The 14,791-nt window shown below is 39.9% G+C and overlaps 1 protein-coding gene across 11 annotated transcripts in view; it reads right to left on the bottom strand.

The window, feature by feature from the left end:
• Positions 1 to 217: 217 nt before the first annotated feature.
• Positions 218 to 14,791, bottom strand: part of dnajc6 (DnaJ (Hsp40) homolog, subfamily C, member 6) — a 43,258-nt gene continuing 28,684 nt past the window's right edge. For 7 of the 11 annotated variants that reach the window (XM_036570246.1, XM_036570240.1, XM_036570242.1 and 4 more), the window contains 13 exons: positions 14,428 to 14,561; positions 12,323 to 12,517; positions 9,916 to 10,024; positions 8,866 to 8,945; positions 8,085 to 8,278; positions 7,196 to 7,582; positions 5,619 to 5,774; positions 4,856 to 4,951; positions 3,709 to 3,849; positions 2,829 to 3,143; positions 2,363 to 2,511; positions 1,908 to 2,084; positions 218 to 918 (listed from right to left, as the gene is read on the bottom strand). In XM_036570246.1, the coding sequence (XP_036426139.1) occupies positions 817 to 918; positions 1,908 to 2,084; positions 2,363 to 2,511; positions 2,829 to 3,143; positions 3,709 to 3,849; positions 4,856 to 4,951; positions 5,619 to 5,774; positions 7,196 to 7,582; positions 8,085 to 8,278; positions 8,866 to 8,945; positions 9,916 to 10,024; positions 12,323 to 12,517; positions 14,428 to 14,561 (2,235 nt within the window). In that variant the 3' untranslated portion in view covers positions 218 to 816. The remainder of the gene's footprint in view (positions 919 to 1,907; positions 2,085 to 2,362; positions 2,512 to 2,828; positions 3,144 to 3,708; positions 3,850 to 4,855; positions 4,952 to 5,618; positions 5,775 to 7,195; positions 7,583 to 8,084; positions 8,279 to 8,865; positions 8,946 to 9,915; positions 10,025 to 12,322; positions 12,518 to 14,427; positions 14,562 to 14,791) is intronic. The other 4 variants (XM_036570243.1, XM_036570245.1, XM_036570241.1 and 1 more) reach the window with 3 other exon arrangements.

Raw genomic sequence — 14,791 nt, 5'->3', positions numbered from 1 at the left:
ATGCTTTGCCAAAAATAGGGCGACAGGCAGCTTTCTGAACACCAAAGAGCATGTAACGTGATAAGCAGTATTTTCTAAATGCATGAACGCTAGACTTTCATTCTTACTGTGCTTTTTGTCCCCAGTGCTAAATATTATACAAAGTCCAAAGCACTCATCATACCCTACAGCACTGCACTGAAGTGCTTTTCGGCTTCACTGGGCTTTTTCTGTTGTCTTTTGTAGGTGACAATGACGCTAAATTAACCTTTGTCCTTTGCTCTCCAGTCCTGGAAAGGCTCCTGCTGAGTATCAGTAAGGCTACACTTCAGTTTCATCTCAGACCTGCATATTGATTCACAGCTTCAACTAACACCACTATCTGCAACACGAAAGCCGCTTCTATTTTGCAGTTGTTCAGGTACCAAAAACAAAGGAAAACTGCGCATCCTTAGCTGGATGCCTGCATCACAACGCAACTGAACTAGCTACAAAAAGGGAGAGGAAATACTGTTTTTGATCATTTTAAAAATAGATATGTCAGCTATACCTATCCGTAAGCATGCCCCAAAAAAGGCTTGGTGCCTTTTTTGATAGTGGCTTACTGAAAACAGCTGTTTTATCACATATTCACCAGTTACAGAGTCATTAGTCTGACACTCAGGTACACTGTACAGATGAAGACTGCAGTGTCTATAGTAAATGGAGCAGGATCCGGGATGGGGAGGAGAGCAGGAATTTGTGTTCGGAGGATGGAGTTGGGTATCACATGCTGACTGGTTGTGTCATTGACAGCTGTAGGAAGGGGCTTTCTAATGTTACTCTTTGTAATGAGTCTTAGTACAGAGCTTTCTGTCCTTGGCTTTCAAATTCCGACCAGGCATCGTTTAGTTCCATAAAAATCATCTTGGCATATTGTTCATAGGGCTCTCCAGTGGCCTTGAGAGGGAAGAAAAGAAAAATATGCACATACATTTTTGCATATACATTTTTATACGTTTATACAGCAAATGTTTAAAACTGACTTTTTAGTAGACTGAACTGTAAAGTGCATATCGTCTCTGTCAAACTGAATTCATATCATCACTGTTGGAAACAAAACCTTGTATTTCTCTCAATTTTTGTTTTTAATTTATTTGTGTGTCAACATTTTATGATGAATGGACCAACAGAAGTGGTATAAATGACTAAAATCTTGTTCCATGAACCTGAAAGTTAAGAAGGTTTTTTTCTCCTCCTGTAAAGTTATTTTTGGAGATACAAGGTTCTGTTTCAACAGTGATGATAAGCATTCAGTTTTAGATTTTGTTAATATTTTAACAGAATATTATACTACTTTGAATATTACACCCCTCCCCCACCCCCGTGTTTGGTTAACATATCTACGTGAAATAGCTATTTATATATTTGTTTGTTTGTCTGTTTGTTTGTTGCATGTCACTTTTCTTTGACCAGGTTAGGCAATTTATAACGATTAATACATTCTAGAAAAACTATTAACAACAAACCTAAAGCAAAATTGTAACACAGTAAGTTCTGAGCTCAGATTGTGATGGCTGAGTATAACTCAATATCGACACGTCGCATTTTAAAAAACTCCACCTTGTTCACTTGTAACCAGCAACAGACGCCAGAATATTTAGACATTTAATGGCACAATTTTTCATCACAGAATATAAATAAACTTCCTGGTTACTATCAGTAACCAGCAATGTCTAAAAAGCTAATAATAAATATCAGTAATGAAACAGGGATGCATTAAATGCAATAATGCCATGAATTTTGGGCTGTACTAAGAGATACTGGCGTTGGGGCTATGAACGGAACACAATAATACCAATATGACTGTTTTATTTCTGAAATAAAAGATTTTTGGATGCTTAGGAACCATCATAGTGTCCTTAAAGCATGCACAGAGACCCTCTCACCTTGTCTGGATGGACAACCAGCACAGCCTTCCTGTAGACCTTTTTCACCTGTTCAGGTGTGACCAGGTCAGCCATGCCCACCGGCTTCCAGCGGGTTTCTCCCTCCCATAGCACCGTGTGCATGGTGGAGAGCAGCGCACGGATATTCCGCTCTTTCCCCTCAATCCAGTCCAGGATCTACCACACACACAACTTTGGAGCTTAACTATAAGCGTATTCAAGCTCTACTCACTTACTCAACACCTGGGCTGTCATGGTAATGACTGTGGGTAGCAATTATATCTAATCTGGGTATCTATTATATCCAATCCTGGATTAAAATGAAACCTTTAACAAGCATCATGGATTAAAATGATTTATTCTCCAGGACTGTCTGTAATATTGATGTAAAGCACAAGCTCAGTGCTACCTGACTTAATGATGCTTTTTGTTGTGTTTTTGGTCATTTTTTTTACCTTGAGTTTCTCTGGGTCCATCTCTTTTGCCATCTCTTCTTTTCTCATCTCTGCTATTGTCTTTGGGCCTTTCTTTTCCTTACTGCCTGTGAAGCCTTGTCCAGAGAGCAGGTCATCAAAGTTAGCGTCTGTGGCCTTCGGCTTGGCTCCTGGAAGAAACAAAAGACTATAACAGGTTATGCTACGTGATTTACTGATTGATTTTCAATTGAAGGAAATGATTCAGTTAAAATAGCTCTCTACATGGAACATGTCATGTGCTGGCATTGTATTTTCTATTAATATTCTAAAATATATGTGTGAAATGCTTTCAAATGTGGTACTGAAGTTTGAAACATGTATTACTTAAGGTTAGTATGTGTGTAATATAAAGTATGGCCTCTTTTTAGCCAGTGTAGTCAATGTGAACAGACTGTACTCAGAATATCAGAGTGTCTGTCAGAACAATTTGTCTTGTGCTACTGACCCATGTTAGGTTGTGCTTTGCCCCCTGCTCCTCCTGGTGAAGCTCCACTCATGCTGGAGAAGCTAACGTTGTAATTGGGTCTGTTCTGTGGAGAGCTGTGGGGCATGGAAGGTCCTGGAGGTTTGGGCTGGGCCTGGGGCTGCCACCCGCCCCCTCCGCCAGGCTGCCAAGATGGGAAGCCTGTGCTGGGCTGCCAGCTGCCAGTAGTGGTGGTATGCTGGGGAGAGGGAGCAGGCCTCTGGGGGGAGCCCATTGGGGGAAAGCCTCCTCCTGTGCCTGTGGGAGTGGTGGGCTTACTGGAAAATCCTGAGCCACCTATATGAAAGGTTGAATGGGGAGATATGTATATCTTCATTTTCGCTACTTCAAAAAAGTTTTTTAACAAATGGACATGTTATCTTTGTCAGTTTGCATTAACCATTAAACAGAAAGCCTTATTAACACAGTGCATAGAAACTTGTTAAGACTGTGGCATTTCCATTGAGAAAATAAGGAAAACTGAAGGAATAACTAACAAAGTGCTACCTTTAACTATAGCCTGCAGAAGTAAACTGTCAAATCATTATTTAGGCAAAACCTGCTCTTCAAGAATGACACACTGATGAACATGAAGGTGAATGTTGCAAAATAAATTCTCCAAAATGGTAACTTTACAGGAGAAGGCAAAACATCTTAACATTTAATGTAAGTTAATGTAAAGAGATTTTATTCCAAGTGATTTTGGAGCTTTTCTATTGGTTCATTCATCAAGAAATTTCCACACAATGTAAAGCACTGCCGTGTTCAACTGATGCAGAATGAAAATCGAAAAATAGAGATACAGGTGCACTACTATCAGATATTAATTAGAAAATTTTAGAAAAGGAAAATTTCCTCTTACCTCCAAGACTGGCTCCTAAGTTGCCCAAGTCAGCAAATGGGTCCAGAGTGTTTGGTTTGGGCTGGTGGGTAGGAGTACTGTGAACAGAGCCAGTGGGACTTGTACCAGCTGACTTACTGCCCATACTGAAACCTCCACCTGCTAGTATGAAGGAACACATCAGTACTGAATGCCCATTCTCTCAGCATCATCAAAACAGCTCACAGGTTGTCAAAGTCAGCATTATTGTCATTTCTTATCATCACATATGTTGAAAAAAGAATGAAATGCAGTTTCTCCAGGAAACGGTGCTAACATTTAAATACAGAACGGCAGCAGACAACAGTGATGGACAGGACATGGAAAACACACATTAAATGTAAAATAAACAGAAAATATACAACTTGTTGTGAACCAGAAAAGCTGCAGCTTTGGCAGGGCCATAAAAATTTTGGTTAAACCCCTTACATGGCCAGGACAAGCTAGTGGTCCAAAATACTATTACAAATTACTATAATTTATTAATTACTCAGTCAGTTTGCATTGTAGTCTGTGTTACTGAATTATAAGCACTGGGATGTGCTGGGATGTGTCAACCATGCAGATTACAAATAATAACAACTTTTTAATTTTATTAAAATATATCTGAAAATGCAACAGCCTGTGTATGGGCACAGATTCCTCACTTTTACAATTAAATAAATAACATATAATTAATTAATGACATATTAGCTTCATATTAGTTAACAAATAATGCTACTAAATAATACAACTTAAGGTTAACAGCTAAATAATACGCCTGCATTTTACAGGGAAAGTTTACAGAAATATGAAATTCATAATCTTTTCCTTACCATAAATGCAGTCAATCAGTCAAGACATGTTTGGTTTCTGAAGTTTTCTTATGTTAAATCTACAATTCAAAAGTATCAAACAGTTGCACATGAATAAAATGTTACTTCTGCTGTTTTTCAGGTTACATTTGGCAAAAACTGCACTGATGTAACACATTTTATTCTTGTGCAACTGAATGACCCGTTTGAATCACATAAATAAAAAAAAATGCCCATAATTGTTTTGATTATATCATTTTACAGCTGATATTTTCATGGTTCAAGAAGCAGCCAGCAGGTGGCCCACTTTAGTTTCGGAGCTCAGTTTCACTTGCCTGGGGGAGCTGGTCTGTTCCAGTCCCATCCACCCATAGTGTTTTGCTGCTGAATGTTTACTGTGGGTGTAGTTGGAGGCCCGGGTGAGCTGCGGCCTGGGCAGGGGATTAGCACAGGTTAGCACTGACTACACTCCTTTAGCTCTTTCAGCCACGCAGGGTGCCAGACACCCAGCATAGCTCATGAGATCATTTTAGACTGAGAAAACAAAGTGGTCTCAAGTGGTCGCAGGTCAATTCAAGAGCACTTTGTGGTTTGCAGTTTGCCATTATGTAAAGAGTTTAAGCTTGGATAAGCTTTTCGAAGTGTAATGCCAAGCTTAACAGACCATCGTTTGAAACAAAAGCTAAGAGACCATTTTGTTAACACACTGCAGTGTTAGACAACAAATTCCCTCGTCACTCACAACCAGACCTTTTCATGCAATCTTGAGCCGAGGCCTTCAAGAAAAACACATATTAACACTTGCTTGCAACATCATTCACATCATCTGTACATTTTCAAACCAAAGGCACCGCCATCCAGGACAAGCTGAAGCCTTCAAAAACTACTAACACTCCCACTCTGTACATAGCAAACCAGTGCAAGCGACAGCTTGTCAGAGAGGCACAGTTAGGGCTGCACAATTAGAGATGTATTACAGTCTGTAGTCCTCATTACAAAACAGTTTGGTGGCTGTCATAGAAACAAGTTGCCCACACAAACACACTGCGGACACACGCTGGCAGCTCTGAGAGCAGCAGGCGTAGGCGCATGCCTTACCCATGCCCATGTTCTGCATAGTGGGAGACGGAGACCGTGCGGCATGCAGGAAGGGGTCCGGCTGCCCCACATTACCTGGACCCAGGAATGCCCCCATGAAGTCTTGAGGCTTTGGGGCAGGTGCAGCGGCCGTCGCTGACCCAAATGGGTCAAAAGCTGAAAGAAAGGACGCAAATGGCATTCAGTTAATGATAAAGAAGCTTTTAGTGAGCTTTAGCTTAAAGTTCTGAAATATTTACATTTATGGCATTTGGCAGATGCTCTTGTCCAGAGCAACTTACAATTTGTTCATTTATTTTACACAGGCAGGCAAAGGTAGTAGGGTTAGGAGTCTTGCCCAAAGAATTGGTATAGCGTATGGTGCTTGCCCAGCCAGGGGATCGAACCCCCTGTATGCCGGGTGGAGGGCAGAGGTGTTACCTACTACACTACACCACATGTAAACATGCAAATGCTTTGAGTTGCACAAAATCAATTTCATATATTGCTGCATTATGAAATGTGTCACTTTGAGATTCATAATGTCACACAAACGTGAGTTGTACTCTATGAGTTGTTGCAAGGAGTTCTTTAGTAGGTAGGGTTGCCAGATTTCAGCCATGGCAAAACCAGACAGGGGGCTGTGTGGGAGAGGGTGCTCAGCAAGCATCCAATATTTCATTATCACATCCCTCAATCTGTCTTTTCTGGCATGTTTTTGTGTTATAAAACATTTTATTGTCATTGTTTATTTAGTTTAGATTCAACATTTTTCTTTTGATTTTCTATAATGAACACTAGGGTGCTGTTACAATAAATTGTCCTACTATTCGTTCTGTCCTTGTGTAACACAAATAAATACATGGGGAAACAACCCTTTGTTTACTCTGTCTTCTGCAGGCTAACACATGCACAGAACAGATTAATATTTAATTGCTTTTTGAAAGTAGCTGTAAATGAGAAATAATATATCTCAATCTGCATTCTACTGTACTACATCTTACTGTACTAAAGTAATATGTTAAAATAGTACTGGTGGTGTACAAATTTGACGTGGTATTTAGTGTGGGATATGCAGTTTGGGACGTAGCCGCAGAACGCAGTTGCCTTCGACTCACCCTATTTGAGAGAGACTGCAATGGCAGAGCTAGAATGGCACTTTATCTACTTAAATATACGAAACACATTTGGAATGAAACATATGGAAACGCCTGGCCAGTGTATTGCAAGTGTACGGCAGTAGAAGTTGTAGCAGTTGTTAATATCTAACTATAGTACGCTTGTTAGTGGATTAACTTTGAACCAAACAGGAGCTTCTTCTGCCCAGACTACGGCTCTGTACTGACAAAGTAAAAATGAGTTTTTATTCCAACAATAAAAGTGTCATCAGTAGAGGAGTGGATGCTGCTTTACCTTTGATTTGGCAAAAAAAAAAAACAAATGAAAAAGAAAGTGGACTCTGCGGCCACTGAACGGATCTCGAAGGAACGATGGAAAGTTTCTCTTGTCCAAATGACAGGTAGGCGTTTCCATATGTTTCCAGCCTAAGAGTTGTTAAAGTAAGAGTTAAATCCAAGAGATATGGACAGGACACTTACTGTCTCCAGGTCGAGGTGATGGGCAGGGTGATGTAGAGGGGGCAGATCTCCTGGGTGTGGACTGGGCAGAGCCAGGGCCACTCGCAGACTGTGGAGGCGGAGCTCCAAACAGATCTCCCAGCAGGTCAGTGGTGGTGGTAGTGGTCGGGGGCTGTGGAGAAGCTGGAGGAGGCTGGACGTCACCTCCATCCAGACCCAGCAGGTCCACGTCCTCAGCAGGTGGCGGGGCAGGGGCAGCCTGAGCCTCTGCTTTCTTTGCCGCTTTGGCTTTCTCACTGCTAGCATTGCTCTGCTGGCTGGAAAGGGACAGCATCTCATCGTCTGAAGGCTCGCTCTCTTCATTTGGCCCCAAGCGGCCCCCAGGGCCCCCATGTGACTGGGAAGGATCTAAACAATGTACCGGGGAATAGATTAAATTTAACAGAGACTTCAAACTTTTGCATATGGCTGTAACCATATAGCTCAGTTCAATTTTCACATTCAGTATGCAAGTGTGGAATCAATCAAATTCTTTTGAAAACAGCCTAAAATGAAACTGTTTATGAGCACAACTACATTAAAACACTACATTACTAATGATCAAATTAAACCTCTTCAGTAACAATAAGTATTCACTATCCACTACCTACTCATCTATGAATTGTTTTCCACTAGGCACCTACACTAAGTCTTACCTTCCAGGTCCAAACCCTCCATTTCATCTTAAGCAAGAATAAAAATGGAATTTAGGAAATGCTTAACAGCACACAGAGAGATTCAATAGTGTCCTACAGAAAGACTTGTGTGATCATGAGTGCCAGTGTGTTTGTCAGTCAGTCATGATTGGAGGATGCAGAGAATCTGTTTGTGTGTGTGTGTGTGTGTGTGTGTGTGTGTGTGTGTGTGTTACCTGCGATTGCAAGTGCGTCCTTGTGTTCCTGGTGGCAGGAGAAGAGCACATTCGGGCTCAGGTCTTTGGTGGGGAACTGTTCCCATGGTGGGGTCAGATCCTTCTGCTTCTCTGTGTTCTCCACCTCAATGTCCAGCAGCACATGGAACAGCTGAGGATACTTCTCTGGAGAATCACACGCATCCAAGTCTGACCTGCACATAAACAATAGTTAATTTCTTTAGTTGAATCCATAAAAAAGCAACACTAGTAAGATCTAAAGTTAGAATGCACTTATAATCTGTATCTATATAATTAGGGAAACTTCATTATGTTTTATTAAACAATTCATTGCACTTCAGAATCACTGTTTTTGATTAATATAAAATTAGCTTTGTTTCAGTTACATAAAAAATGTTTCTGCAATGATACACTTTATATATAAACTATAAAACTTGATATGTTTCAACTAATTTTTAGGAAGCTGTAAAAAAAATCAAGAAATTAAAGAAGTGAAGTTTCAGATAATTAATTAACCAATTAGCATCCACCATTTATCATTTAATAACTTAAATTTTTGGGGCGTTCCCAAAAATATTGAACTCATAGTATTTCAATCTACACTGTATAAGTTATTGAATAAAATGTCAGCTATTATTAATATGACAAGTCATTCCAAACTTTTGAGCGGTAGTCTAGATTTTGCCATATGCATACACACAAATACTGAGTGAAATATGTTTAAGCTTTTAAGCTTCTTCTTAACATAACTTACATGACTTAAGACCTGCAAGGTACTTACTTCATAAACTTTAAGACTGTGGTGCCAGGGGCGATAAAGCCTGTATGGAACTGAATCTGGAATATCTGCGTGTTTGTCACCTGCAAACAGCACAGGCAGTTAATCAAACACTTTTTAACAGCCATAGTATTACTGTGCTGTATAGGGTCATTATGTTGCCAATACTGATTAGGCTTCAATTTGGCCAACACTGGCAGGGCAACAATTTCTCTGTAATACAGTATGACAGTATGAACTTAAAGGAGAACTCCTCTGATTTTTCAAAAGTTTGACATGGTTTAATAGTTAAGATTCATTCAGAGTCATTCAGAGTGGTTTGATGTGAAATTGTAGAGAGACTTACCAATTCATATTTCTACACAGTGGTAGTGAGAGGAACCAGGGGTTGCTATGTCTACAACACAAACATAGCCATTTTATTTACTATCCAACACCACTAGTGAACCTACACAAACCTACACGCGTCTTATAAGTTTTTATATGTAATGTTGATCATGGTTAAATAGTGCAAGATCTGAAAAAGCTTTCTGCATGTACCTCCCTGCCATATATGGATTTTGAAAAACAGTGGGAAACAGAGGCCAAAAGCTTCTCAGAACTATCCTAAACCCTGGTGGGATGTGGGGGAGGGTGTTGTTTTAGGCTTGCTTCACTTCTGTAATCTGTAATATTGTGATAAAGTGCTGTTTGACTAACAGAAAATAAAATCAAAAACTGAAAAAAAGAAAAAAAAGGACTATCCTGAAACAATATCTCATCAGGCAGCATATTCATAACCATTTAATGTAGCAGGTTTCTATGAGCCAGTTTTAAGAGACTCTTCAAAAATATCTGGTTCCCATCACCACTTCTGTGAACCATTCTGACTTGTTAAGTTTCACTAGAACAGAGCAATTTACTTCAAATCACACTGAATGACTTTGTTTACATCTTAATGATTAAGTTATACAGACCACAAAAAACAGAATTCTCCTTTATATCAGACTAAGACGTACATTAAAGTTAAACTAGCATAGAAAGAAACTCTTTCCATGACAACCAGATCCTTACCTTGGCCTGTAGTGCATGGGAGCGCATGTGATAGACTGAGATCACTACATCTCCTTGGACGCTCACTCCCAGAGAAAACAGCACCTTCCCCTCCTGCACTCTATACTCTCTATGGGGTGACAGAGGGAGAGGAGCATGTAAAGATGATTCACAGCCCATGTAAAATACTCTGAACATCACAGCCCTGTAACACTTTCACCACAGAAAGTAATACTGACACTTTTTTAATGTCATTGCAGCATTTGATTAAAGAATGAAACCACCAACATCTGAACACAGCATAACTGTTCTTGCCATAACATTAAAACCTGATAAATAAACAATTTTGTTTGGCTCCTTTTTTTCTGTTTCTATGGATACCACTGGATTCCACCATGTTTAGGTCTGCTGCAGGCAGCCACAGATATGCTGATATGATTTGAAAAAAAAACAAAACAAAATAGACACAAGGGTGATAGAAAACTCCTGTATTGATTTTAACAATATTACATTAGCATGATGTGCTGGTCCAGCATCTTAGTAGCACATTACATTAACTAACCTTGGGTCAGACTGGCAAACATCCGTTCTGTGAAACAAGCAGAGTTTCAGCAGCTAAACAGGCGATTAGCCTTTTTTGTAAAAGACAGAATGTGGCATCAAAATGAAGAAATAATGTTCTTAAACACTGATAAACAAGAGGGCTGTCACGGATGTCATGATTTTAAAAAAGGCTGGTAAACAATTCAGCTCTCAGGTATAGCCACTTATTTTGTGATGTTCTTGGTTTGTCCAGCTCATGGATACCTGATCTGACTCACCATCACGGTAATGCAAACCCAAACTACACCAGTGTCGTACTGTAAACTGTATGCATGACAAATGAATATCTGTGTTTCAATTTCAATATCTAAAAACATAAAAACCTCTCTCTTCCAGTATAGCTCTGTGCACAGTCACCTCTTTTTCCCAAAATATAAATAATGAATAAATAAGCAAACAGATTGCGAACAAGTATTTTATGAATGGAAAATGAAAATAAAAATACAATATATTGAATAAAAAATTAAAGAATAATAAAAAGCCATTGAGAGAGGCTAAAGAAATGTGTGAATATCTGTACATATGCAGATGAGAGCATCTATGCATATGCAGGTATGAGTAGACAAATACAATAAGACCTATAATATACAGAATATTATGGAATTAAAATCTGTACAGGTGATGTCCAGGATGAGAGCAGTCAGCTGTTATTTTGCTTCATCACCCTGCTGTTGTAGATGTCCTGAAGCATTGGCAGACTACATCCAGTGATCCTCTCTGCTGGTTAAATTTCTTCAGCTGTCTCAGGAAGAACATTTTCTGCTCTTCTCTCTTGGCAATGGAGAGTGTGTTCCTCTCCCAAGTCCCTGGATATGGTGGTGCCCAGGGATATAAATGACTCCACAGTGGTAACCACAGAACCACTGATGCTGAGGGGGGTAGGGAGGAGGGTTGCGCCTAAAGTCCACCACCATCTCTTAAGCATGTTGAGCAGCAGGTGGTTAATGCTGCATCAGGAGACCAGCTGCTCGACTTCCTTTCTGTAGACAGACTCATTCCTATTTGTTAGTCCACAGTGGAGTCTTCTCCAAACTTCAGGATCTTCCAGCTGGTTCCTTAGAGACAGAATCATTGGTGAAGAGACTGAAGAGAGGGGGTGAGAGCACACAACCGAGTGGTACTCCAGTACTGAGTGTCCGGAGGTCTGATGTGTGCTTTCCTAGCCGCATCTGCTGCCTCCTGTTTGTCAGGAAGTCCATGATCCACTGACAGATGGGATCTGGCACAGACAGCTGGGTCAGTTTGGTCTACAGCAGCTCTGGCACTGTGGTGTTGAATGCTGAGCTGAAGTCCACAAACAGAACTCTAGCGTAGGCTCCAGGACTGTCGAGATGCTGTGACATGAAGTACAGGGCCATGTTGACTGTGTCATCAACAGACCTGTTAGCTCTGTATGCGACCTGCAGGGAATCCAGCAGAGGGTTTGTAATGGCCTTCAGGTGGGCTAGAATCAGGCATTCAAAGATGTTCATGACTGCAGAGGTCAGGGCTCCAGTCAAGTTTATTTTTGGGGACTCGAATGATGGCAGATGTTTTGAAGCATGTGGGATCAGAGCAAAGATCCAGTGATTTGCTGAAGATGTTCATGAAAATTGGTGCATAATGGTCATAGCAGTGCTTTAGGATGGATGGAGAGACTCCATGGCCCCAGAGCTTTCCTCACCTTCTGTCTGCTAATTCTTATAAGTAATTTTGGACAATTTCTTTAAGTCCATTCATCATGAAAAAAAACACTGCAAAGAGGAAATGGAGTTTTCAAGTTCTGAAAAAAAGAAGAAACATCAAAAATGGAGATACAAGGTTTTTGCATGACTACTGGGCCTACCTCATCCTCTCGTACTCCTGCGCTGTGGAGAAGATTTTGGTCTCGCCGATCAGGACATCACAAAATGGTCGACAGCCACTGCGCTGTTTGTTGAAACATGGGATGGGGCTCATGGTGACAGCTTTGATGACCAGAGGTTTGGAGTGGGGCACTGTGGGTTTCTCTGACACCATGCTGCACACATAACCTACGTACCTGACCGCACACAACACATACAAGAATATTAGACTACCGGCAGTCTATATCACAGGAACTTCATCATAGTTGCTATCTTACATACACTGTCGCTGTCAGAACAAAACCTCATATCTCCAAAATGGTAACTTTACAAAAGAAGGAAAAAAAATCTTAACTTTAAATGGAGGCTAGTGGAACTAGAATTTTTTTAAGTGAATTTAGGGCATTTCTTTTTGTTGATTCATCGTGACATTGTAGCACACGTAAAGGCCATCAGGCATTTTTAAATTCTGTTAAAAAAGATTACAGAAAAAAATGGATATACAAGGTTTTGTTTCGACAACAGCAGTATATTTGTATGTTACACAGTGGCCCTAATGAGCTTCTACTAATGTTCTATGGTTATTCCAATAACTGCGTTATAGAAAAAACACACAGGACCCTTGTTTACTTATAGGAATGGTTCAGTGAAAAATAATTTAGCACAATACCTGCTTTCTAAACTGGCTGCCTGTTGCATTCAGCTACATGGTAAAGTTCTCTTTGCTTTTGTGTATATATATTTATTTTGCACATTGACTAATCTGACCAACCTTAATGAAGACCTGGATGCAGTTTGAGTGGGTTGAGAAAGGTTTTGGGCATGTATTTACAGAAAAGATTTGGATGACTATTTATTGTTTGACAGCAATGTCAGGCTCACAGCCCCAGCATTAATTTAAAGAAGCAAAATTCCATACTAAATAGTCTTGGCTGATGAACCACATCTGGAGTAAGTAAAAAATTGTCTAAATTAACTCTTTGTCCAGGCCATCAATTTCCTGTCCTAAACGTCTGTCCTTTAACCCTTTAATGCTGAGGCAAAAAAATGGCTAATGTTACATTTGCAGTTACATTAACTGCATATTAATGTACTTGTCTCTTTTGAAAGATGATCTCTCAGTGCTGTTGATGCATTTATTTTAATATGTAATGAAGATGATTTACCAAAGCTGACAAAGAAAATGTGTAGATTTTAGTTTTGTGTGTCACAAACTATCTTTTATAGGAAGAAAACATATAAACATTATACTTATGAATTCTGCCACATAGCTGCCTTTTACCACGAATCAATAATCGTATTCTGAATGTTGCGCTCGCTCAGAAACTATCACAACACATTCAACAATAAATGTAGCATCATGCTTGTTTTATATTTGTTTATTTTTAGGATCCCCATTAGCTGCTATTGGGATCCCCAGGATCCCCATTAGCTGCTATAGTGACAGAAAACACAGTAGTACACAAAAAGCTCCAGTTCCATGCTTTTTCATTTTACTGTTCAACATAAACAGACAAGTGATGCAAATACTCTGAGAGCAGATTTTATTGACTAAAAGAAGACAAAGCCAAAGTCACTGACTTTAATGCCACAGATATACTAGGTATGCGGTGCCGGCTCTACTTAATAAGCGACATAAGTAGCTGCTTGGGGCCCATTATGAAACATAAAGAGTCGCCAAAGAAGGAAAAGGAAACTATACTACCTAAATATACAGGAAGTAAATTATTTATAATGCTAAAAAGCAATGTTGTTGCCAAGGCCACAAGATTGTGGTTAGATCAAACTTAAAGCTTAAAGTGAGCTGAGGAAGCAAAGAATACTGCATCATGAGACAGACCCCTGGATCCAGACTGCTGAGAAGATTATCTGTAATTTAAATGGCAACTTATCACAACTACAAACAAGCAATCATCAGCAATACACAATTAGTTATAAATGTGTATCATTTAGACAGCTTGTGGTAATCATTGTTATTAGTTACCCTCTAATTTTACATTACAACAGCTAGCAAGTTGGAAGGCTCAAAAAATCCTGGTTAGGGCCCCTAATAGGCTAGAAGAAAGAGGATACCTATAACTGTCATGTAGTTTACAGCTGTATGTACCTCCTGTGTGAAGGCCACAGGCCGGAGCCTGGTCTCTTGGCGCTGAGTAGCTGCATGGCAGGCACGGGGTTGGCGAAGAGGTGGCAGAAGCAGAACATGGCACACACCAGCACACCTGATGGACCTCTGCCATCCTGAGAGACACACACAGCACAGACACAATCTGAAAAATCTGAACTTTAAGTCTGTAATTACTCAAGATGCAGCCCTGCAGATGGTGGCCAGTAGATCAGAACATGAGGAACCAAGACGATGCAATGCATCTTCTTACAAAAATTACATTAAAAATTAAAATTATATATTAATTAATCCCAAACAGTTGGTGTTTTGAAAGAAATAACTCTTTTTAATAAATCTTACATTT

This window comes from Colossoma macropomum, unplaced genomic scaffold (genome assembly GCF_904425465.1).
Source record: "Colossoma macropomum unplaced genomic scaffold, Colossoma_macropomum, whole genome shotgun sequence".
In the NCBI taxonomy this organism is placed as follows: domain Eukaryota; kingdom Metazoa; phylum Chordata; class Actinopteri; order Characiformes; family Serrasalmidae; genus Colossoma; species Colossoma macropomum.
This window is presented reverse-complemented; position numbering and strand designations above follow the sequence as displayed.